The following is a 23,677-nucleotide window of genomic DNA, read 5'->3' on the forward strand; positions in this document are numbered from 1 at the left end:
GCACAATGCCTTCCATGTTCACCAGAGGGCTGGTTCCACGGCGTCCCGGGAGATGAACAATGGGTCTATGGCGTCACGGTCTGTGCACGGACATGGCACGTGATTGCCACTCGGGAATCGCCGACGGGGAAACAAGATCCGGCCTCCTTACTGGCTGGGTACGTTTCCCCGATTGTCAATTCTTTGCCCGCAGTTACTACACACACACAGTCACACCAATCGTGACCTATCAGAGGAAAGCCAAGAGAAGATTAAGCGGGCTGCTAATCAGGAGCAGTTTGGCCATGTGCTACGTTAGCCCAAGCCATAACAGCCACACTCCATTTCGACTCTACCGTGTATGATGAAGCCGCCACAATTGGTACCTCTTGACTTCCTAAGTCTATCCTCATCTATGAACGCTGCTAGCATAATGTGGCCCGGAGCCTCTGATAACAGTTCTCTTTGCTCCTGGAGTAATCATGCAGATCCTCAACATTCCCCGTCCACTTATTTGCATGCAATAAACCAGGCCCAATCCGACCGGCAAAATTCAAACCATAGCATGGACTGCTCTTGTCCCGGGCAAAGGAGTTATATCACACACAATATGAAGAGTGTAGAAAAATAGGCAACGCAGTACAAAGGGCTAGCTAATTATGTGTTCAAAGTATCCAGGAACATCTTCCCCACCACACCGGCCTACAAATCGCAGCTAATTCCCGAGGGAACATTGAGGCAGTCATCACTGACTTTGCCGCCGGTCACACTCACGCCGGTCCAAGTCCAGTCCGAACAGCTGCCATCACCACAGGCAATGTAGACTTCTGTGCAATCATCGTCTTCGCACGTTCCGATGATGTTCTCAAGCACAAAATCTGTGATCGGCACTCCTGTAGTAGGAGTCTTGGAGGTGTCATCGTAGTTCTGCTCAATGACAATGCCGTAATCAGTAGCGTCTGAAAAGGCGATCTCATGGTAAGTAACTTCGCTGACGGAGCCAGTGTCGCCGTAGATGGTCTTGATACGGATCGCTAAAGCCTATGTTAGAGATTGCCAGAAGGGTTGTTCAAGTGGATTGCCTTACCTTGCTGGGACTTAAGAACGTTGACATCATAAAAGGTCACATTTTTGACAGTGTTATCATCCCGACCACCAACTGAGCCAATAGACAGGCCATGACCCCCGGAACACACACTGGCACTGAAATAAATATTCTACGGGATGGTTAGCAACGCGTCTCCCCTCTCTGCCACAGTACCAGGATGAGCATACCTCTCCAGAGTTGATAGCCACGCAGTCGTCTTGGTTGTAAATCTCAGCACCAGTGATCGTGATATAGGTACTTTCTCCGATGTCAAAGCCATCCGTATTGGCAGCGAGGTCATCGGTATCACCGTCAGTGTTATCCACCGTGATATCGGTCATGGTAAGATCAGTGGAGCCATCGATACTGAACACTTGCACAGGAGAGTTCTCAACGTAGATGCTCTTGATGGTGGAAGAGGTCAAGTCATGGGCATAGAAGAACTTGGGCTTTGTTTTACCGCCATTACCACCCTCTCCATCCCACCAGCGGCTGCCATCACCATTGAGCACCGCGCCGCTCTCCCCTTCGACGGTTATATCCGTTCCAGAAACACTCACGAGAGGCCCTGTCCATTCCTCATAGCCGAAAGTGGTTTCTCCTTGGAAGATTACCTAGTACATCGGTCAGCCGAACCCCTTGATGGGCGTGGGTACAGGACTGTGGCATAGATAAGACGAGAACGTACGTGAGTCCCATCATTTAGGTCAGTGAGGTCAAGGGTGGTGCCGGATGGGACAGCCACGTCGGACAGGTAAATGGTGGAGCAAGAAGTTTTCGACTTGCTGGCCTTGGATGCACCTTCGGAGCCCGAGAAGGTGCAAGTCGTCGCTCGCTTTTCAATCAGATTGGCGTCAGGCGCTTCCGTAACCATGGGATGAGCAGGTTCGGCTGGCGCGGCATGCACAGCAATAGCTGCCAGCAGACTACCTACTACGATGAGTTGACAGACCATTGTTATAGCGGGCGAATATCGAATAGAATCAAAGATTTCTAATCAAGAAATGGGATGAGAAGAAATTCCCAGAGGTACTTCTAGAGACATGATGATATTCGGCCCTTTATATTCTTACGGGGGCTATCTTTACTGGGTGTCAGGGGTAAACATAAAGGGCCTTGACGGAGCGAGGTCACTATGGACGTTTTGGTGGCGGGTCTATGTCCGTAGTGGAAAGACCGGACTGATCCTGGCGCCGGAAAGCGACCACAGATAAAGCCGACCATACATGAAGAGATTCCCACCATTGAGAGTACTTGTCAGGTGTATACGAGTCATCTGGGTGGCTGTAACCATGGGCCTTTCGAGGGTAATCATTGGTGGAGATGAACGTTGCACCGTGCGCAGGAACAGCCAGTGCAACGTATTTCTAATACCCAGCGGGAACCCAAATGCTTGTTCAAGAATTGTGGGGCCATGTTTGTCGCTACTACTTCATCAGTCTCTCTCTATCAACAATGGTAATGGTGGGAGTTGCGATCGGTGGATTCCCATAGCACTACCCAGGATTAATACATTATATTATCCACCAAAGAAAGCCATTTGTGTGAAGGATCCCAATCTGATCACCCCAATAGGAAATGAAATGAATGGACTATACCAGGGGCAACGTTTCAGCCATGGCAAATTCGGATGCTAGCGGACGTCTGTTAGGGGGCTCGTAACGGGGCCATAAGGGAGGCCACTAATCAAGTCGTCCGGTACTAATGCCTATGTTTAGTGGACACAGACCTTGTCGGCCTACATTACCCGTCCAGGTCTAGTGTAGCTGATGCTGCAAAAATAACTTCTGCAGAACTTCGCTTGTCTCGATGGCGGGGTGCCAAACCTCTTAATGACTAGCCAATAATCTGGTTTAATCAAGCAGGTTTATCCGTCAAAACCCTTCTCGAAAGACCGGGAAGGAGTAGTGATCAGAATGAAGTCCAATAAGGGCAACGCTGCGGCACATCTCCCATTCTTAATACCAAAACTTCCTAACCGTGTCGTTTACTGCGCATTTTTTTTATAAATTCTATGGTTTCTTTGCTCCTATTGATGTTCAATCTATGTCGGGTATCACAGCCAAAGTATCTATCTGGCGGTTCAATAATGAGTTTCTAAACTCCCACTTTCCCGCCAGGTTACTGTCAAATCATACCACTCTAGGCACTGAATATCTTGGAGACCTGGAATTCATAGTAAGCCAGAGCAGGATTGATCGTCCTATAATGACTGAACTGAACCACAGAATAATGAAGATGTCCGCTTACAAGCTAATTAGAAGGTAAAGTTTTGGACAAATCCTAGGATATGCTACTACTTTATAACTCATGTTACACGCGTTATATAAAGATCGCAAATACAGGACAGTTCATTTCCTCTTAAAGGGCCCCAGCAATGTATATCTTAGATGCATGAGTCTGCTGGTTTAATTACACAGAATACGGATGCATGAAGAAGTAGTGAGGTATGGGGTGTGGCGGTCTGAAGCTGAAAGCATCTCTTTCACACTAACGATGTGACCAGCGAGCTGCTTCCTATTCCACCTACCTGAGCAATTATCCAACCATGTTGAACCCTTGACGTGGGTAGAAAAATGCTTTTATTCATAAGCCCGGGGGCCTTAATGTCCAGAAATTGCGACGAATAGAAATGAGCCCTATCGATTTCGGCCTGATTATCTAACAAGCCTCAGTTTACCCCGTACTAGTTTAGCTGCCATTCCGTCAATAGTGTGGAGAGTGAAGACCATCTGGAAAGGGTCTTCACGAATCATACGCCTACTTCGTAGTGTTTCCAGTACCTGTAGCTCGTCCGTTGCAAGATGGCTTTCTGAATCATTGAGTGCCTTTGCATCTCTCGCGTCGTTTTGTCCGGATTCAAAACCAAGTTCCTTCAGCTTCCCGAACAGTGCGTCCTTTTCTGTGGCGGAATATATGTGAAAGCCCTAAAGCAGAATCTGAGTGCCTTGGAAATTTCAAATTCTCTTTCAGCCCACTAATAGCTCTCAATCATCTCGATTCTTGCTTCTCCTATGTCGTGGTCGGCTGACTCGGTCTTAGTTGCAACATCAACTTAGGACTAGGATTATAAAGAATCCCACTATTTATATAATGCATCAATTGGAGAGTAAATGAATATGAATTATAATACTACCCTTACACCACGGACAAACGGAACATTAATATGTAAAGCTTGATAAAACATTAAAATGGCTAATTACCAGATTAGGTCAGATCGATAAAGATCTCTATGCCTTCTCTTAGAATTCTTAGAATAGTACTTAGATGCAAATATTTCGAGGGAGACGCTACCGCCACACCCTTCCGCCTATCTGAAAGGGTCTAATGCGCTCTTCATGAGGCAATGCATGCTTTATAAAGCGGTATAATCATACTACCTGCCATTCAAAACCTAATGCACCCAAAGCAGCAATTTAACCCCCCAGACCGTAGAAATCCGTAGTAAAAGACTTGCCGTATAGGGAAGAGATCTTACCTTCTAAGGTAGGCGGAGGGTGTTGGCACGAGCAAAGGCTGGTGTGAAAAGCTGGTGGTAGCGCCTCTCTAGTCCCTATATTGACATTCTTGAAAATCGTGATACATTGTTGGTTGGAATTAAAGAATATATGATACGTGGGACGCTGATAAGAGTGCGCCTTTCTGATCAAAACCCCTACCATCACTTTTACTTTACCCACAGAATCACCTGCCATTTACCCCGCAAATAGCCCGTTAGAGTATAGACTCAGCCATTATGCTATTGGAGACTCTAACTACCTAGTTGGTGGATATTTCCTAACCGCGCTCAAATCCCTATTTTTGCCTTTCCTTGATGCTTCTCCTCCTCCAAAACCCACAGCTGCTGCCCTAGTGTGATGCGAACAAATGCGTGAGATCCAAGACGCACACAACTTACAGTAGGCCCTCCCACCACTTACAAACATGTTGTCGACTAAAGTAGTCTATTAACCTCAAAGGTTCATTTTGTTAATGCCGACTGCTCAAAGATCGTAACTCAGGCAGCCCAAGAACGGCCCGTCAGATACTCCAATTTTGTGAGCGAGTTTAGCCGCAGGTCGTGAGGGTCCTGAAGCCGGCAGTTGCTCTTCTCATCGTACAACACAGTGTCTAACCCGGCAGCCCGTGCTGGTTCAATGTCGCGCTGTTGGCTATCCCCAACGTATACCATATTAGATGGGTCGATGCTGTGCTTTTCTAGGACAGCGGAAAACAAACCATCCACCTTGGACACTCCGACCTCATTGGTAGTTACGAGTGTATCGATGAATGGCTGTAACCCAAGCTCCGACACCGTCCATTTTTGTGCATCTTGTGGCCCCTCGGTGACGATGATAACCTTCTTACCATGAGACTTGAGCTTCTGTAGGAGACGAAGTGCCCCGGCCTTCAGTGTCAGGGCGGCGCGGAGACTGCTCTTGTATACCGCCAACAGTTCTTCCACTTCTACCGGAGAAGGCTTATGCCCGTGGGCTGCTAGCAGACGTCTAAATCTGTCGCTGCGATAATCTTCGGATGATTTCCCATCTGTGAACGCATTTGCAGTGTTTGAACGAAGGATCTCACGATACGTGGCCTGGAGATCGTCGATCGTGTTGTTGACCTCGGGATGGTTGGCTCGAAATGCTGCGAAGACAGAATGGGAGGCATGGGCAGACGCTTTGCGAAACTCGTGCAGCGTATCGTCTAGATCGAAGCCAAACCACGTCTTTCCAGAGAGAAGACTTGATATGGAATCTAGCTGTGGGCCATAGGCCTCGAGGTATAGGCCACCTACTTCGGCTTCGATATGTTCAAGTTCAAGTGCGGATAGCAGCCCGTGACCGTGGAAGTCCTCAACGTGGGTGTGAGACTTGACGCGATTGAAGAGGCCGTCAGGAACGGCACCCTGATAGATTGATTGCTCTCGGTAACCGTTGAATAGGTAATCTCCGAAAGGTTTGCTAAACTCTAAACAGATATCATCGTATTCAACGCCCCAGTATTTTGCCAGTGTGGTTACTGTGTCCCTAGGATTGGCCACCAATTGTTCATACAGGACAACCTGAGGTGTTGGGCTGGCCGTGAGCATTTTGAAGAGTGACCGATAACAAATGAAGAAGCTGTATAGATCACACCAGCCCATATATTTCCAACTATCAAATACTCGGACAGGATCCCGGACGACAAACGCGGGCCGCGTTTTCTCGTAGGCGTCTCGATTTGGAAGTACGTTGAAGTCACATTCACCCTTGAAAAATTCGTGACCCAATTCCTCTTTGGTTACTAGTGTGGTAAAGCCTTCCGACACCGCTTTTTGATAGACCGGGTGAGCTTCAGGATGAGAGAAAATAGTATAGTCTGGCTTGATTCGAGCTGAAGTCTGGTCGCTGAATTTGTGATGGTTTCCTTGCAAAATCAAGCGACTCGTAACTGCACAGCGAGGGAGTTCGCGAAAGATTCGCATGAAGAGTGTGGAACCCGAACGTGGGCAGGCAACTAGAACCCGGATCTGGGTTTCCTTCTGAACTGGCAATTAGTATGGTCTCTGAAACAAACGTACATGGTATACGTACTCCTTGAGCGCCGTTCGTCATGTCGGCACTGGTTTCCATTCGCTCCCGAGAGGCTTCTGAATGAGGCATTATTTTATCCTTTTACTTTGTCACAATCGATGATGAGAAGATGCGTGGGCGCTGGGTAGCAACAATTCAATTGGCACTCATCGTCTTTAAGTGGTTCGACAATTCCATATTTGCCCGTTCAAGCTCCGGTTCATCGCTCAGTGGAAAGCAGGGGTCCAGCCGTCTGCCTCGACTGATCGGCAATCCTCAGGAATATGACGAGATCGCTTATTCTAATGGCGTTATTTCCAGTCTTTGCTTCTCCTTTGCTGCTAGCATGAGTTTGAGACCTGCTGCAGTAGATGCTTATGTTAGGTTTCACCCTCTTTCAGGTTCTAGATTGGTATCGCCGAACCCCCCCCTCTCCATATACGCCCTGCCACTCAAGTATCCCATATTGGGATTGGCTGGGACCGTGCCGCTCCGCCCGCGGGCCCTCCCGCGCACACAGGCGTAGTCTGTTGCAAACCCTCAAGGATAATTGCGCAATTGTCAGTTCACAGATCTGAAGAGTGAGGCAATGGGGCACACGAGCAGTTACCTTTCCAGGGTCGAAGGTCTGCGTAATCTCGTACTTGAGGCAAGGCTGAGATAGCCTGATGAGTTGAGCATATAACCTCACTCGACCGCCAAGTGTTGAGCGCCGAAGTCGGAACCTGGCTGAGACCTGGGACCTGTCCCTATTTACTGTAACCCCATCCTGCACACCTAATAATCCGCCTCTAGCTGTTGTCGATATGGGAATCCCAAGCCTTTGCCAGGTTAGCGATCCCTTCTTTGGCCTCGCGGTAGCAAGCCAATGCCGATCATTCGATTTTACCTTGCTTTTCGAGGATGTCTTTCTTGCTTGTATTCCTTCTTTCATCTTTCTCATCTTAAGCATCATCTGGGCGTTGCAGTTGTATCGAAAACCGATCATACGTCCCACAGCGTATAGAATTGCCTACTTTTCGGTCAGTCGCGCAATTGCGACCTAGCGATATAGCCTCCCTTGATAACAAGCTGCTGACATTGTATCTCACTCTATTTGCAATCGAGGTTGCTCTGCTCGTGTTCCGTTTACGGATAGGCGTTTCAAGACCTCGGCGAGCTTAGCTGCCCTATTATTGCGAACCTCTGGAACTTGTGTAGCATTGTGTCTATCACACTTGGAGTATAATCGGACACTGCGGCCACCACTTCTAATTAACATCTATCTTTTTCTGGTGGTGATATTCGATGGTGTTTTTATCCGTTCGTTCTGATTGGCATCTAATCCGTCGAGCGTAACAGCCCTATGCAGTACTGTGCTAGCCATTCACTTTATTTTGCTTATCTCAGAATCCTTGAAAAAGGTCGACTCACTCGTAGCATCAAGACATCGACAGACAAGCCTCGAGACAAGTGGTATTTCGAGTTTGGGAGTGTTAACATGGGTTCTTCCGGTATTGCAGCAAGGGTTTACCCGTCCGTTGGGCTTACCAGATATCCCCCGTTGCTCTGGAGTTAACGAGCTTGCGGCTAAAGAAGCAGTTACAGATATCTTGGGAAAGATGTATGTTTACCAACTGGGTCCCTCATCGCCTCTGCACTCGTTACGACCATCAAAGCTAATGATCCTGTTTAGTAACCGATCAATCCAAAGGAAGTCAATTACCGATCACACTCTTACGGACGTACAAGATGGCCTTTATCAGTGCAGTCATCCCTCGACTTTGCCTTTCGGCGTTTACCATTAACGTAACTCCCGGCCGCATCGGCCACCCGCCCGTGCCGGCCACCCACTACACCGCACAACACGATTCTACATGTAAACGCTCCTTCTATCAAACGCAGTGAATCAAAAATGAGTAGTACAATGATTCTAGGGCGGTGTGGTAGAGGTGGCCGATGCGGCCGGCAGTTACGTTAAGTAATTTCCAGTACGACTCAAGAGAGTATTAGGATTATGAAATGTTTGAACATCGAACTGAAAGAGGATAGCCAAACACTATAATCAACGGTCTATAACGTAATAGAAAAAAGTACATATTCCGCTGGAAGGGTTACACAGTCAGCTTATATGAGAGATAATATTGATGATATCGTTGAGCAAGGCCCTCTATTAGGTGAAACTTATATCCAAGGCGGAGCAGAGAGGCAGTATCCCCCATCACCCGCTCGCTGTGAACAAAAAGCTTTGTAAAGGAATATGAACAGCTTGAGGATTACTAGATCAGCTCGATACTCATAGAGGTAAGAGCCAAGTCAAATAGTAAGCAATATGGAGCTAGCTATGTATCACCTACTGTCAAAGACATGGTGCCTGGTTTAGTCATGAATGCCTCAGGCAGCAGTACATATGAGATCGTTCAATGCCCCATTTATTTCACATGGGGGGTTATGTCAGAGAAAAAAGAATTATTGAACCCCTCCAGGTTTGCTTCATACAACATAATTCTTGTACAGTGTGGCTGCCACCCGCTTGATTACATTGCTGGCAATGGGATTAACTATCACTCACTGTGTAAGCAAATGCAGACACACCTCCAGAGACAGGTAGCTATTGCAGTGACAAATTGTGCTTTGTAGTTGTTTGTTAGCAATATATATAGTGCGCAATGTGGCTTATAAATATGAGCCTCCAAACGCTAATCACATGGTGTATTGGTTTAAAAGTGGGTGCATGTACTCATTTCTCGAGTCTATGTGTCTCAGAAGACTAGCTCACTAACCATAGCTTGTCAATTCGCCTTGACCCTTATCCTCTAAATCCCCCAGTACTCTGAAGTATAATGTCCATGTGTCCGAACACTGGTATTATACCTCGTAGCTTCAGTATCGATCACATACTCCGCACTTACCACCGACCTGTTCAGCTGCATGACCTCTCCAACTGTAGTATTAGCTACAACCCAGTTCATCCAGAGCGTATGGTTCAGCATCGTCGTGCTTCCCGCATCCCCGTCATAATCTGGGATATCAGCTCCGGGCTGCAATGGACCAGCTTCATCAAGGATGGACTGAGGCGCCGTGTTATTGCCGCCCATGTCGTACAGGCGATGCGGGTAGTCGGCCAATTGCCACTCCCACCACACCTTGTCCAGATAGGTGTGATGCATAGAGAACAGGGGATCGTTGCAGCTGTCGATGGGGTCGAACATCAATCCGCCGACGCCGCCATGGCCGCCACCGTGGGGATTGCCGTTATAACATTGCCTAGAAATTGTTGAAAACGGCGCAGGGGCCGAGGATCCAAAATAAACACCAGGCATCCGTGTAGTTCGCATAGCTAAAACAAGTCTCCACATTATGTGCAGCTTCTTTAGATATTTCCTAGACTACTAGGGCGGTGTGAGAGCGTAAAATATCTATAAGCAATCGAAGAAGAGCAGTGGCTCGGGTTACATAACAGTTCTTGTCTGAGTTTTCCATCCCCCTACAGCCTAATTGATACTAACATTCCAGGCCGCACTTCCCTCTACTTTCTATAACTGCGATATTCCGCTTAACATTGAAATATGGCCTTTGGCTGTGTACGCCCTAGGGATGGGTAATGTCTATAAATGCAAGAAAAAAAGGATAAGTCCCTCTGTCTCTGTAAGAGGAATTAAGGATTAGCTCACTATATAAAAATTAGAAACCCAGTCTCCAGAGAATAATATCATAGTAGGCTGCTGGTGTAAGTTACTGGGAGGCTGCTGTAATGGAATAGCTAAACTATCGCGGTCAAGACCGTCGGGATGACGTTTTATGGTGGCTATGGGAGTCGTGTGGTCATCGATAGCGGTTCTATACCCTTCCGGTATTTATAAGACATTGAATCTTAGACACTGAGCTACTGATCCCTCAAGGATCAGTCTATTCTGTAGATATAAGCTACCTTTATCTTCATTAAATCAACCTATAGTGTTTGGTGACCAGTTCCTTACCTGGTTAACAGGCTTTCTACCCTGACAGATAGATCCTATCACATCTGCAGCCAATTATAAATGATATATTATAGTTTATAATAATTATTAATGATTACAAAAAAAGTTACTACAAGTCATTTGTCTTTATATCCATATCTCTCGTGATATTTGGGTATAGAGATAAAATAAGTTTCAAGATGTATATACTAATCATTGTATAAGAAAAAAATAAATAAATCGAAAAATAATAATAATTATAAATTTCATATTCATTAAACCTGAGTAACTACATACTACTATCATATAATTATTAATGATTTCAGATAAATTTCAATAGCTTGTTCGCGAGGCTAGGTGATTATTATACTAGCCTTATCACGCACCCCCTCGGGCGTCTAAGATATCATCTGTTTCATACTTCATGAGGATGGTGAGTCAATCGCAGTGGCATCTTAACTCAATATATAGTATATACTGATTCTCTCCCACTAAGATACGGGCTATACGATGGTAGTCATGGACTGAAACAACTGGTATGACAATCAAAGGAATGGGAAGCAAAGCAGGGGAGACTACCAAAAGGAAAGAAGGCAAGGAAAGGCAAGAGAGGTCTGGTTTCAACAACAGTAGTACGAGATTGACCAACAGTTAATAAGAGGTATCTACTATTGCAGAGCATGATTTGGGAATACGAATAATCACAATCCACTCATATACATCATCGGGTTACCCAGATTGTTTCTATTGAAGCTACTAGTATAGTGACTTGCAGGACTATGTTACCTACCGATCACTTGGCGGATGCCCTGGCGTTCTGGGCAAAGGATGTGCACGGTGACACCAACTACCTCACCACCTGGTAGACTAATGGTTCCATTTGAACGAAAGAAGTCCCTTATTGCTGCAAATGAGCAGAACGGGTTGATAAGTATGTTGGTTACCCGAAAGGTTCATCGGACATTCCACGAAATCGGATTACCGAACTGCAACCCACTCAAACGGGTAAGAGAGTGAGTCGGCATTGTGCGTCCTGCGCTTCTTACCCGTGCGTTAGAATTAATGTATTCTTTATTTGGTTCCCTGCATCTCACATGTATCCGATCAAGTGAGGCAGCATGAACATGCACTACTTGGTTTGGGGATATGGACGGATTGACATAACATTTAAGCCATGTTTAACGACGGTTGTCGCATCTTTGTCAGTTCCTACAGGCGCGACCATTCGACAAGTATTAACATTCGGCTATTACTATCAAAGGTCAGGAAAACCTATTGGCAGAGTGATCTTTTGAGTGCCCATCATGCTTTCCATGCGACCAAATATACCTCAACTGTCGGAGCAGCAGGTCCAAGTGACCTACCACCAAGAGGCTACTGCTCTTCTAGAATATCTTGGACAAGCCCAGCATCCTGACTATGGATTCGGTGCAGTGTCAGGTAGCATCTACGATACCGCTTGGGTGTCAATGGTGGAGAAACCGTTGACAGGTAGTAAGACGGCTTGGGCTTTCATTGAATGTTTTGAGTTTCTATTAAAGGCCCAGTGTGAGGATGGCGGATGGGATACAGATGCGGTTCTTTTTGACCGTATTGCCTGTACACTTGCTGGCCTCCTCGCGCTCAAAAAACATCTAAACCAGGAGAAGGATAACATGACCCGTGAAGCCTTGGACAATAGAGTATCTAGAGCTACACACTTTCTCCGTCAAGCTCTTCCCAAATTGCCAGCTGCAGTCGCATACGAGCTGCCGATCGGCGCTGAACTCTGGCTACCAAAGATGTTGGAGCTTATTGAGGAGGAAGACATCCATCTCGACAATGAATGCGTGCTCGCTTGGATTTTGCCAGCTAGGGACAAAAGGATTTCCCGATTTTCAATCGAAACCTTCTATGAAAGGGGATTTACTTCCGTTGCACACTCCCTGGAGGGGCTTATTGGGTACGCAGACTTTAGCCGGGTCTCTAGGCTCAAATCATGTGGCAGCATGATGGGCTCTCCGTCTGCAACAGCGGCATATCTCATTTACAGCGAGACTTGGGATGCAGATGCCGAGGCATATATCCGCCGCGCGCTTAATTCTCCGTATGCGGGTCAGAATGGCGGCGTGCCTTCAACATATCCGACGACTGCCTTTGAAGCCTCATGGGTTCGTGGAAATTTTCCTTTCTCATTTCTATGTTCTCAGTCATCTTCCACATTCCTTGCTTCTTCGACTATCCCTTCATGACGAACTACAGGTTTGTTGATTACTGATGTCAATTTTCGCGCGAGCAGATAGCCGTCACTCTTTTGAAAAACAAGGTCCCTCTTGGAAAGGAAACAGTGCCATTGGTGAACAATATTGGCCTTACAGTGAATAATATCTTAGAAGCACAGGATGGTGTAGTCGGATTTGGTGAGTAATGTCTATGTTCCTGGATTAACTAACAGACAATAGAATGACGCTGACTGCTAACTGCTAACTCTTCTAGCACCGGGAATGTGCGTGGACGCCGATGACACCGCGAAAGCATTATTGCTCTTGAGACTGTTGGGATTACAAGCATGTCCAGATTCCCTAATCGGCAAATTCGAATCACACGATCATTTTCTGACCTTTGGAATCGAGCGAAACCCAAGCATCAGCACTAACGCTCATATCCTACTGGCCCTCCTTCACATGGAAAATAATAGCACATACATTTTCCAGATAGAAAAGTGTGTTCGGTTCTTGTGTCGTGCGTGGTGGGAGTCGGATGGCTTTCTTCAAGATAAATGGGTAAAAAATTGGTTCAAAAACAATATGTTGGGCTCGAGAGAACAGACTTTAACACTTAATATAGAATATATCGCCCTACTATCCCGTTATGTTGATATGTGAAGGGATGGTGGACTATATACATAAATGGGACAGTGGCGATTTTGCTACATCCAATAGCACTGGCCTAGATCCCCGAGTGCCGCTGGTTGTTCACCAAGCGTTGACTAAGCTCCTCCAAACCCAAAATGCTGATGGATCCTGGGGACCGCGATCCAGCCTTGAAGAGACGTCGTATGCAACATTGGCCATAAAGAGTCTCCTGACACTACCGTTCACAGCTGAGCTGCGAGATGCCTCCCTCACTGCTATTGAACAAGCAGAGTCGTACCTACGATACACATACAGTCGTGGTTACATTTCGGTCAGAGAACGGCTCTGGATTGACAAAACCCTTTACAGCATTGAAACAGTTTCAAGGTCTTATATCATCTCCGCGATGCTAGCGCCGACGCACAACATCCAAGCCAGTGAAACTTTGGGCGGTCTCTTCAACACCCCAAGATCTGTCATCCAGAAGCAAGGAAACTTTCTACGAAGCCTCCCGTCCTTTTCTCACATCCCGAGTTGGGTAGTCAAGGCTTCCGTATGCGAGGGCTACATGATGATCGATGAGCTACGCAAAATTGACTTTTTTCTACAACGGGCCAAACTCAGCGAGGAATACCTCCTCTACTATGCGTCTTGTTTCGTGGCGAGCAACAACAAAGGTCCATACTTCCTGAGTACAAGCTATCTCTTGATGGTACTTCGGATCACAGTAGCGACATACCAGCTTGACACGTTCGTGGACCACCAGGTGATTAACTTCTCATCGTTAGAGCTAGACGAATTAGAGGATTTCATACAGAAGAAATTGCATAGCGGGAGGTGTTTGTCCACTGGACCCGATGCAACCCACGAACGCAGTGAGTGCGAAAGAGAACCGCACGCAAGAGTCGAGGAAGCAAAGGCAATGCTTTTGTCCTTTATGAACTTTGTGCTCACTGATACCACTGGTCCCGTGAGCACTTACAATAGTTTGAACCTGCGCAGTGAGCTGAAATTTGCCTTACTCGCCCAGATTGGTCATATCAGAAGTTCCAAGGGCCTAGCGCATGGGGTAGAGGACCTCGTCCATGACCAAACCGGAAAGACAACCTTCTTTTCATGGCTACGCGGGCCTGCCTCAGACAATGCCCTCTACCCTGTCATCCTCAAATACATGATTTTCCATATGGGAACGGGTGAAGTGCACCAAGGCGATGATGTGTTTCGTACCCCGGAAGAACAATACATCGTTGAGGATTTCTGCAGGCATGCTGCTGCTGAGGTCCGGCTCTGGAATGATTATGGCAGCATTGAGAGAGATAAAGCTGAGGGCGTATTGAATTCAATCGATCTCTTGAACTTATCATCTTCACGCCCTCCAGCTAACGGGATCACGGGCGACACATTAAACAGGAATTGCGAGATCAAATCTCTCAAAAAGATAGCACAGTACGAAAGCAGACATGTTCGACTTTGTTTGGAGCAGTTGGACACGCTGTTGAATGAAAATGATGCACAACGAGCGTCTTATATAATGTCACGGCTCCACATGCATGCGACAGTGACTCAAGTGTGGGCAGAGATGTACTCCTCACGCCGGTTCAGTGCGGCGAGTCCTCAGTCTTGATGCTAAATATGGGGACCACCGGAATTGAAGTGCTCCCCCCCACCCCCAAATGGCCAGGATCGAGTGGAGGTGGAAGCGCTTGATCTTGACTATCAAGACTATAAGGTGGATTTGAATTTATGGCGTAGAGTTGTGCAACTAACAGCACCTGAAATTGGGTGTGAGGGCAAACTTATCCTACGTTTTATTCTTCAACGAGCGGACCATGAGCGTGAAACCTCAGCTGCTGCTGAATCAGACTCCATACCCATTTAAAGGAGACCCTGTCGACCGTCAGGGATGATTTAGCATATCCAACATGTTTCCCAGTTCATACCCTTCGAATAGTTACATCCAAATCTAGATACTATGTTTGACAGGACACTCACTCTGGAAGTCTAGAATGATCGAGCTTGTCATCACGCCATTCGCCAAATTATAGTGTTAAGAATAGATAAGAAGAATGAGTCAACAAAGAATCATTTAGTCGTCTGTCTTCCTTAACGCCATCGGAAATATTCCTTCTAATAAGCCTGCACCGGATGACCAGGGCCAGTCATCCAGTAAGTCTGAAGGCAATTCGAAATAAGCTAGTGGGTCATCAAAGTCAGCTGGCTGGCCTGAGGTAGGTCGTATGTAGCCTTCGAAGTGTTGTGATTGATCAATTTCTGGCTGCTCAGAGCGCATATTGGCATGCCGAGTCGTATCCATGTAGTCGTCTATCCGCTTAACCTGTGATCTGAGTCGTTCACTGGCGCCAGTGGAGCGGGTGAGTCCGGACTCCAATTGAGACAAAAGTGTTGCCATGTCTAATCTTCTTGTGAATCAGAACAGTTGTACATGAACCTGGCACACTATTCTGTTAGGTGCTTACAGAAGTTTGCGAACTCTTTGGTAAGACATCTCGGAGAGGCTTCCTTCCATGACAGATCCAAGAATGAATCCAATCCCTCCCAAATGGTAGAGCTTCAATAATTAGTGCTCGTCTATCTACTGTGACGGGAAGGGAGAGGTATGTGAGTATGCCATGGGACTAACGTACCAGGGGAGAACTGATTGCTTTGAGATATTCAATTGGCACTGTGCTAAAGACGCTGAGCACGTTCCCCGCAACCTCGCATTTCTCCTCCACACCTTGATCCTCACTTGAAGAAAGGACCATGCTAAGAAGCTGGAGCGTTGCTTGGATGTTAGCAGACTGGAATCCAACAATATCATGCTCAGGATCACCGGTAGCGGGCTTAGTTGATTGAAGCTGCGACGGTAACGCCGAGAAGAGGGAATGCACATGCTCCATAATCAATGGGCCCGGGACAGGGGTCGGGCGAAATAACGACCAGGGGCTCTCATTCGCGGCGCGCTGCATTTGCCGCTGGCCGTCAATAGCATGCTCCAGTATTCGATAGAGGTCAGTGGTAAAATTCCACCCTCGCATCCAAACCGATGGTTCATGTGTGGTACATTCCGCCGATATCGGTGCTTCTATCGCGGAATCAAGCACATCGTCATTTACCTCTCTGGGGTAGCGTACATTTGACTGAACTTCTCTGAAACGAATTGTGCCTCCCAATACGGTCGCCGAAAACACATCTAGCGTATACATTGACCAAAACTACTTCCGGCATTAGTTTGTCACTGCTAAACGGTATCGCCTAGGCACGGGGGCGTACCAGCCTCCGTCGAACTTCCACGTCCACGACACTCAAGTCTCTTGGCCATAACTTCTCATCATGTAGCCCTTCCATAATGCTTAATGTGTGATACATGCCTAAATATTGATGCATATCCCGGATCTGGCCATTCTGGATGGCGGCAATGCTGAGAATCGCACATGCCCTCATGTATTCGATGCCCCTTGCTGCGGCCAGGTCCCGAGGGATAGACTCCTTAGCTGCAGTCCAAAAGACCTCTGGTGGCGGATGTGACAACTGTGGTCGTGATCGCTGGTTCGAATATAGACCGCCATCCCTGGCGCGTGCGGAGGCTAAGGCACACATTGCCATTGTTGAGGCGAACAACCCCTGGTCCTTAAGATGTTTTCCATCGCGGAGGACTCTCAAGAACGATGGTGGATGAAATAGAGGAAATCTGCACGATAGAAGGCGGTTAGTCCAAGAGCAAGTATATTAAAATCAACCCTCACGAGACATAAAATGAGAGAAGTACATCGGATAAACGATCTCAAAATACACCTGGGCAAGATCCTGCACCACGGAATGACAGGCGACTGCCAGTGCCTTCCAGGGAGTCAACGGTGAATCGGAGCTACAGTGCGGATCCGTGATTGCCCAGGAATTATTATCAGCATCTGTCGATAATTGAGCAGTCACACCAACTTGAAGATCATCTGCCGAATGGGCTGGTCGAGAGGGGATAGTAGTAGCGACAACGTCGCCACCCGGTCGGTATGCAGGCTCCTGTTCCCCTTGGCGGGCTCCTCTTCGACCACCTCTTTTCCGTAACGGACGATCATATGTACAGGGGATATCGAAATCCACGCAGTTTTGACAGGGTTCGAGTGGGCCTTGGGTCTTCGTGCATTTGATGCTACGTCGATGGCAAAGGTCACCTGGGTGCTATTAGAGCCGGGGCCTAAGGGGACAACGAGGGTGTAACATACAGGCCCTTGAAATACGCTGGATTTTTCGGGGACGATGGGGCATTTGGACTACTTTCACACGTCGGAGACCGGGGGGAGGAGCTTGTCTCCTGATACTATGCGGGTATATGGATATATATCTACACAGTCCACCTTCAAGACTTGCTGATTCAGCCGAAAGTTGCCGAAGGCCGCAATGTGATTATGTCATGTTGGTTCCCGGCGCCCCACACAGTTAGAGTTTGAGCCAGCCAGAAGAGGATTCACATCCCCTTTTTAAACCTACTACTCTAACCACTCCTTAAATTTATTAAGGTTGAATGTCACTATGTACGTCTACAAAGTGTGCGCTTAAGTCTTAGTCTAATGATCTTCTTTCATTATATGTTTAAATCTTTCACCATTTGTTGTTGAACTCCTTGCCGTTCACATAGTTTACCAGCTCAGATACTGCAGGCAGGTGGTGCCTATCCCCTCCGAATTGCATACCCTGCTGCATCACCCTACGATAGTTCTTGCCTGGTGATACCTTTCCCAGGACATATGGCTGCCGCGTCTCAACCCGAGTGGGCACCGGGATAGACCGGCCCACTACTGCTTCCATGCCCTGCCATGCGAAGGTGATAGCTTCCTTGGCAGAAGCCGGGATACCTGCTTGGTCCAGCATCAGAATCTTCGTGCTGGGGTAATGTGCTTGTATGTATTGCGTAATATTTGGATTGTAAGCACCGCCGCCGCACATGAAAATTTCGTCGATTGGAAGGTCCTTGGGGGCATAGCGGCGGTAATGGTCGACGATGGCCTGAGCGGTGATCCGAGTGACGGTAGCAACGACATCATCTGGACTAAGACCTTTAGATTCCGCCTTCCGAATGAGATCAAAAGCGAGAGTATCTCGAAACACCTCGCGGCCCGTGGTTTTCGGTGGATCCAATTGGAAGTATGGATGGTTTTGAAGAAAGTCATCTACCAGATCCTGGTCCACCGTACCGCGAGCGCCCATCTCGCCGTCCTTGTCATACTCCTGCTTGCCATTGGTGTAGTGTCGGACAACGGCATCTATAAAGACATTCCCTGGGCCTGTGTCAAAATCGTAGCAGGCATCCGTGCCCCCCAGGGAATCAGGCGGGATGAAACAGACATTAGCAATTCCGCCAATGTTTTGACAAGCGCGCAACTTTGTCGGATGGTGCAGCAGCAAGGCATCAAAGAAAGCAATCAGTGGTGCTCCCTGGCGACCCGCTGCTTGGTCGCTAACCCGGAAGTCGGTCACAGTCGTGATTCCCGTGCGAGAGGCAATGAATGAGCCCTCAGCCATGGTGAGAGCACTGCGGACCTCTCCCTCCTCAGGCATAGACAGAAGCCAGATGGTTTGACCGTGGGAGCCAATGACGTCGATGGACGAGATATCAACATCATACTGTCCACAGAACTCCTTGACAGCCGCGGCAAATGTCTCACCGAGAATGACATTCACCTCGGATAGCTCGGACGGAGATGTTTTATTGTGCAGAATGATATTCATGACTCGTTTCTTGATTGTTTGTTCTAGGGGAATTTCACCATACTATTGGAAAGACACGTGTGTTAGACTGAACGGGATTTGCGCAACATGTGACAATAGCATACCTTGAGAAGCTCGAACCTCATGGGTGAATCTGGCGTTTCCTGTCGAAAACGACAGAGAGCACAGTCGATCCCATCCTAGCGTTACATAGATAAGCTCTCACAGCCCCCCTAAATCCTCGCTTGTCCAGCTCGTCTGCTTACCATCGAAGTGCCACTATTGAGTCCCAGGACGGTTAGGTCCAGGGAGCGGGATACAGAAGCGCTAGGGTCCATATTGAAAGGCAGAGAGAACTCGGAGCAACTGGCTGTCCATTTGAGATACCGAGGAGAGGGGGGATGTTGCGGGGAATAAATAACATGCGTCGCTGCCGTACTACTTCAACCCCCCGGCCGCATTGATGCCTGAATGCCTCATGGTACGGGAGACGACGGACGGTTGTGGTTGTTGACCGCCTAATCGCCAGAACTCTTGAATGGTTAAACGCTTAAATGTCTAAACGCTTAAACTGCTAAACGGCGCCACTCACAAACCCTGGCTCGAACGGGTGATACTCTTGCGGGGCCCCTCAAAATGTTCTCTCCACAGCAGTTTTGTTTGCCCCAAGGCTTCGGTTCTCGCTAGTTTATTTCGGGCGAATTCGGCATGTCATTTCTCAGGTTGGTGAAGCAAGGGATAAGCGTCTCAAGATCCGGTCATGAAATAGGCCGCGTTATAAATAGTTCAACCACTACCGGTTGCGCAACTGTTCGCACTAAGGAATTGAAACTACAGCTGATAAACTCATTAGTTTCATTCAGTGAGTTTCAGCGAGACCCGCGAATATGGGGTATGCAACGTTTTGGAGGCGGTTATCCCCACGCCAACTCAATGTTATGATTCAGGCTCTTTCTCTCGTTTGCATATTCTTCGAGGGATATGATCAAGGTGTCATGGGAGGTGTCAACAGCTCTCCCAGATACGTTACAGAGGTTGGAATTGGCGAACCGGATGGCACCGTAACCGACACTACCCATCAAGGAGGCATTGTCAGCATCTACTACCTTGGATGCATTTTCGGTTGTTTCGGAGGTGGTTGGCTGGCCGATCGCTTAGGCCGTATCAATGGCCTGCTTGCCGGTTCGTTGCTTGCGCTTGTGGGGGGTGCTTTGCAAGCTGCGGCTCAGAGTTCAGATTTCATGCTCGTCGCCAGGGTGGTGACAGGCGTTGGCACTGGTGGTATGCTTACCTTCCGTACTTAGACCTCCTGGGAGAAGCTGATCCGGCTAGCATTAACTGGCATAGCACCAGTACTGGTGTCAGAGACATCAACAGCTGATCACCGTGGTGCCTTCCTAGGATATGTTTTCATTGCAAACTGTAGGTGTTGGACGTTCGATGAAAAAGCCCCAGAATATATACTAACGGAATTATGCTGAAGATCTAGGAATATCCGTCGCATACTGGCTCTCATTTGGTCTTGCTTTCATCAATAACGGCTATTCGGATATTCGCTGGCGCTTTCTGTTGGCGTTTCAGTGCGTTCCAGCCCTCATACTACTCTTTTTCATCAAGATGCTTCCGGATAGTCCGCGGTTCCTGGCATCTGTCGGTCGTTATGAGGAAGCTCAGCAGGTCCTTAACAAGATCCGTTGTCATAAATGCAGCCAATCAGAAATCGACCTTGAATACAAAGAAATAATTGCGACAGTGCAAGAGGGCAAACCAAGCTCGCCCCTTCAGTTCGCAAAAATTTTGATTGGAAAAGGAGGAAACCCCGGCTCCAACCTGGGGCGACGAGCCTGGCTGTGTATATGGCTCCAGATCATGGCATCTTGGACTGGAATTACGGTAAGCTGTTCAAATTATGAAATCGCAGAGATAGGCTGGCTGAGACACTGTCACGTCAACAGGCGGTTACGGCATACTCCCCTGTTCTGCTTGGACAAGCGGGTTACAGCGAGCTGACTCAAAACGGCCTTGCCGGAGGATTGAATACGATCGGTATTCTAGGCACTCTAATCAGTACGCAGATTGTAGATCGGATCGGACGGCGAAAATGTTTAATGCTTGGGTCTCTCGTCTTATTCACCGTTGAGCTGGTGGTAAGTGCCAAACCCTCGTATAACTTGTTTGGTTCCGATTCTAAGATGTTTCCTCTCCAGGCGGGGTCTGTTTATGAGGCGTCCCTTCATCAGCCAGATAAAGCTAGCCAGTTTGCACCTGCTGCTGTTGCAATGCTGTTCCTGTTCAACTTGGGATATGCCGCGACCTGGGGAACCGTCGCTTTCTTGATACCAACCGAGATATTTCCCTCCGATCTCCGGGCTCAAGGTAATGGCTTTGGTATTACCGGCTGGGCTATTGGTGTTGGAATGACCACATTGGTCAATCCGATTATGTTTGCAAGTATCGGGAGTCGCAGCTACTTCCTTCTTGCTGGATTGAACCTTTTGTGGGTTCCGACTATTTTCCTGTTCTATCCAGAAACTCGCAATCGGTCTCTTGAGTCCATTGACTACCTGTTCTCGACCTCAAGACCATTTTATTGGGACATGGAGAGGGCATTTCAGTTGTGCATGGATGGGAAGGTGGAGAAGCATGTCGATGAGCAGGCCATAAAAGTTGCGGGCCAGGATGAAGCCCAGCAGGAATTTCACGAAACCATTCAGCAGAGAGTGTAAAGTAAGGAGACCTGGTGGGGTGTGAAACAATTTCCGGATGATGTACTTGGAAGAGCTTCCTTCACAGCAGCTTAGCGGTATGAAGATTATCCATGGAGAATCAGAAAACATCCAGGTAACCGGATTCCGCGACCCGTAAACAACGCCGGGGTTGGAGATGGGTGGCCTTCTAGAGGTATTCAGAACGCAGGAGTGAGTGCTTTTGTCCATGCTGTGTAATGGCATGAGCCTTTCAACTGGTAATATGTGGGGCGGGTTGCAGGATTTCCCATTCCCATTGATATTTCAACTGTGGAAAGAACAGTGTGGCGCTTACGCAGTAGCTTGGGAATATGCTAACGTTATGGATTTGGAGTCCAAGTCAGTCCTCATCGGCTACGCGTAAATGTGTGATACTGGGTGGTGTTGAGCGTCATACCCAAACTTGTAAGTTAAATGGTGACTGCTCTATCACGGACAGTGATGTCCCTGCTGTGGATGCTTGGAGGCCTGGCTGTAATCAGTCATCAAACGGATATTCTATAAACCAGATTCTAATATGGAGGTTACCTTGACCACCCTTTTTTATGTGCGGCCAACACATTCAATTACCCAATATCAGGAGACGAATCTTGTAATGATGAATGCACGAGGAGGCAGGAGATAATTCACATGAGGAAGGCTGGAATGGCTCCCTGTGTCTCCCAAGGCAACTTTATTTTCGCGTCACAATTTTATGTGGGTGATATGCAGCAAGTTGCGAGAAATGACCAGCATTAAGATAGTGATAGCACCGGACAGTCCTACCACTCTTTATTGATTATGTATTCACTCTATATCGGTAGCTTTCTGATTGCGTACGAACGGTATTCAAGCCCGTGAAGAACGGAGAACGGCCCTTTTCTCTCTTTGTCTACTCACAACGAGTCACGCATTTGTCGCACTCCAACTTGTTAGGAGCTTTTATCTACCGTTCCGCATGGTACTAACTGCGGGACTGTTGGATTACGGATTAAATGTGCGGAGGAAGAGCCCGTCCAATGTGTCATAGACTTCTCTCTATTGGACGAGACGATTACTTTTGGTCGGTTCAGTTCCAGTCCCCGTTCTGACCTGGATACCTGTGCCCGCGTTCTGTGGACCAATAACACACATGCGGAAGTTCCCACCATACATCTGCGCTTGACACCTCAGCTTAAGCAGCCTCGGAAGAAAGATGTGCATGGAACTCATAGTGTCGCAGGTTACATGTGGCTCTAGCTACGTGCTGCTCTCGTGCAACAAAGCAGGAGTCCTCGTCCGCCTGCGATGTTGGAGCTATGGAAGGGCGCTGTACGGGAGCACAGGGATCAGGATCGTGGATAAGTGTCCCTAAGAAAGTTTGTTGCTGTTGGGATAATTCGTAACTTCGTGAGTATATTTCAATCATTGCAAGTGTCTTTGGAGAGGAGGAAGATATGATAATGTATAGTTCAAAGCAGAATATGAATGCTACCAGGAGCTCATAATTATTGTATATTGTATGATAGGCAACCGCAAGTATCGCCAGAAACACCGGGAGGAGACGAAGTACTTTCAATTGATGTGAGGCATTTATGCGCGGCAAGTCTATTACCCCATGCAACTTGGACTGAATTCGAGACGCTGTTGGGCGTTGGCTGCAGGTTTGCGGAAGAGGTAATTGCTGGAGACTATTGCGCCATAACACTACCATCCCATCCTCTTTCCTCCATGATAACGATCGATAACTGATTACTCAGCCAGCAGCCCGGCAGGTGTTTATACCTTGTGGGTCATACTAACTAGATCACTGGCGGGAGATAACAGTTAGCGCAGAATATACCTGCTAAGAAGTGAGGTGATCATAGCGGCAGATGGGATCATACTTGCGTGC

The 23,677-nt window shown here is 47.7% G+C and overlaps 9 protein-coding genes across 9 annotated transcripts; 4 read left to right on the forward strand and 5 right to left on the reverse strand.

Annotated features, from left to right (window-relative positions):
• Positions 1–681: 681 nt before the first annotated feature.
• On the reverse strand, positions 682–2,021 carry BO88DRAFT_465118 (glycoside hydrolase family 28 protein; the record flags this gene model as incomplete). The annotated part of the gene is made up of 4 exons (XM_025711390.1): positions 682–1,013; positions 1,067–1,196; positions 1,255–1,680; positions 1,755–2,021. 4 exons carry the CDS (start codon positions 2,019–2,021, stop codon positions 682–684), a joined length of 1,155 nt encoding a protein of 384 aa, XP_025561867.1.
• A 3,042-nt stretch (positions 2,022–5,063) lies between these two features.
• Positions 5,064–6,690, reverse strand: BO88DRAFT_343047 (HAD family hydrolase; the record flags this gene model as incomplete). Its single annotated transcript, XM_025703167.1, has 2 exons — positions 5,064–6,569; positions 6,622–6,690. The coding sequence occupies 2 exons, from the start codon at positions 6,688–6,690 to the stop codon at positions 5,064–5,066; spliced, it is 1,575 nt and encodes a 524-aa protein (XP_025561868.1).
• A 2,705-nt stretch (positions 6,691–9,395) lies between these two features.
• Positions 9,396–9,902, reverse strand: BO88DRAFT_454961 (uncharacterized protein; the record flags this gene model as incomplete). The annotated part of the gene is made up of 1 exon (XM_025710842.1): positions 9,396–9,902. The coding sequence occupies one exon, from the start codon at positions 9,900–9,902 to the stop codon at positions 9,396–9,398; it is 507 nt and encodes a 168-aa protein (XP_025561869.1).
• A 1,949-nt stretch (positions 9,903–11,851) lies between these two features.
• BO88DRAFT_342891 (uncharacterized protein) lies at positions 11,852–12,769 on the forward strand (the record flags this gene model as incomplete). Its single annotated transcript, XM_025703161.1, has 1 exon — positions 11,852–12,769. One exon carries the CDS (start codon positions 11,852–11,854, stop codon positions 12,767–12,769), a length of 918 nt encoding a protein of 305 aa, XP_025561870.1.
• Positions 12,770–13,021: 252 nt separating this feature from the next.
• BO88DRAFT_343363 (uncharacterized protein) lies at positions 13,022–13,754 on the forward strand (the record flags this gene model as incomplete). Its single annotated transcript, XM_025703185.1, has 2 exons — positions 13,022–13,300; positions 13,365–13,754. Coding segments are annotated over 2 exons (669 nt in total), but the record flags the coding sequence as incomplete, so codon positions are not given.
• Positions 13,755–14,488: 734 nt separating this feature from the next.
• On the forward strand, positions 14,489–15,153 carry BO88DRAFT_465130 (uncharacterized protein). The gene has a single exon (XM_025711391.1). The coding sequence runs from the start codon at positions 14,544–14,546 to the stop codon at positions 14,994–14,996; it is 453 nt and encodes a 150-aa protein (XP_025561872.1). The 5' UTR covers positions 14,489–14,543; the 3' UTR covers positions 14,997–15,153.
• Positions 15,154–15,458: 305 nt separating this feature from the next.
• BO88DRAFT_343034 (putative C6 transcription factor) lies at positions 15,459–17,647 on the reverse strand (the record flags this gene model as incomplete). Its single annotated transcript, XM_025703166.1, has 6 exons — positions 15,459–15,789; positions 15,850–15,941; positions 16,018–16,587; positions 16,646–17,063; positions 17,142–17,544; positions 17,596–17,647. Coding segments are annotated over 6 exons (1,866 nt in total), but the record flags the coding sequence as incomplete, so codon positions are not given.
• A 324-nt stretch (positions 17,648–17,971) lies between these two features.
• On the reverse strand, positions 17,972–19,516 carry BO88DRAFT_444756 (UPF0075 domain protein; the record flags this gene model as incomplete). The annotated part of the gene is made up of 3 exons (XM_025710142.1): positions 19,345–19,516; positions 19,204–19,278; positions 17,972–19,141 (listed from the first exon to the last, which is right to left on the reverse strand). Exons 1-3 carry the CDS (start codon positions 19,414–19,416, stop codon positions 17,972–17,974), a joined length of 1,317 nt encoding a protein of 438 aa, XP_025561874.1. The 5' UTR covers positions 19,417–19,516.
• Positions 19,517–19,745: 229 nt separating this feature from the next.
• On the forward strand, positions 19,746–21,990 carry BO88DRAFT_405927 (putative MFS sugar transporter). The gene is made up of 5 exons (XM_025707023.1): positions 19,746–20,359; positions 20,411–20,500; positions 20,562–20,971; positions 21,034–21,225; positions 21,286–21,990. Exons 1-5 carry the CDS (start codon positions 19,966–19,968, stop codon positions 21,802–21,804), a joined length of 1,605 nt encoding a protein of 534 aa, XP_025561875.1. The 5' UTR covers positions 19,746–19,965; the 3' UTR covers positions 21,805–21,990.
• The last annotated feature ends 1,687 nt before the right edge of the window (positions 21,991–23,677 follow it).

The sequence above is a fragment of the Aspergillus vadensis genome (assembly GCF_003184925.1).
Source record: "Aspergillus vadensis CBS 113365 unplaced genomic scaffold BO88scaffold_15, whole genome shotgun sequence".
Taxonomy (NCBI): domain Eukaryota; kingdom Fungi; phylum Ascomycota; class Eurotiomycetes; order Eurotiales; family Aspergillaceae; genus Aspergillus; species Aspergillus vadensis.

Bases quoted from the DNA above. Each gene is read 5' to 3' on its own strand.
- BO88DRAFT_465130 (XM_025711391.1), top strand. From the start codon at position 14,544: ATGATTTTCCATATGGGAACGGGTGAAGTGCACCAAGGCGATGATGTG.
- BO88DRAFT_405927 (XM_025707023.1), top strand. From the start codon at position 19,966: ATGGGGTATGCAACGTTTTGGAGGCGGTTATCCCCACGCCAACTCAAT. The intron at 20,360-20,410 runs GTATGCTTACCT...TGATCCGGCTAG, and splicing joins GACAGGCGTTGGCACTGGTG to CATTAACTGGCATAGCACCA. The intron at 20,501-20,561 runs GTAGGTGTTGGA...ATTATGCTGAAG, and splicing joins ATATGTTTTCATTGCAAACT to ATCTAGGAATATCCGTCGCA.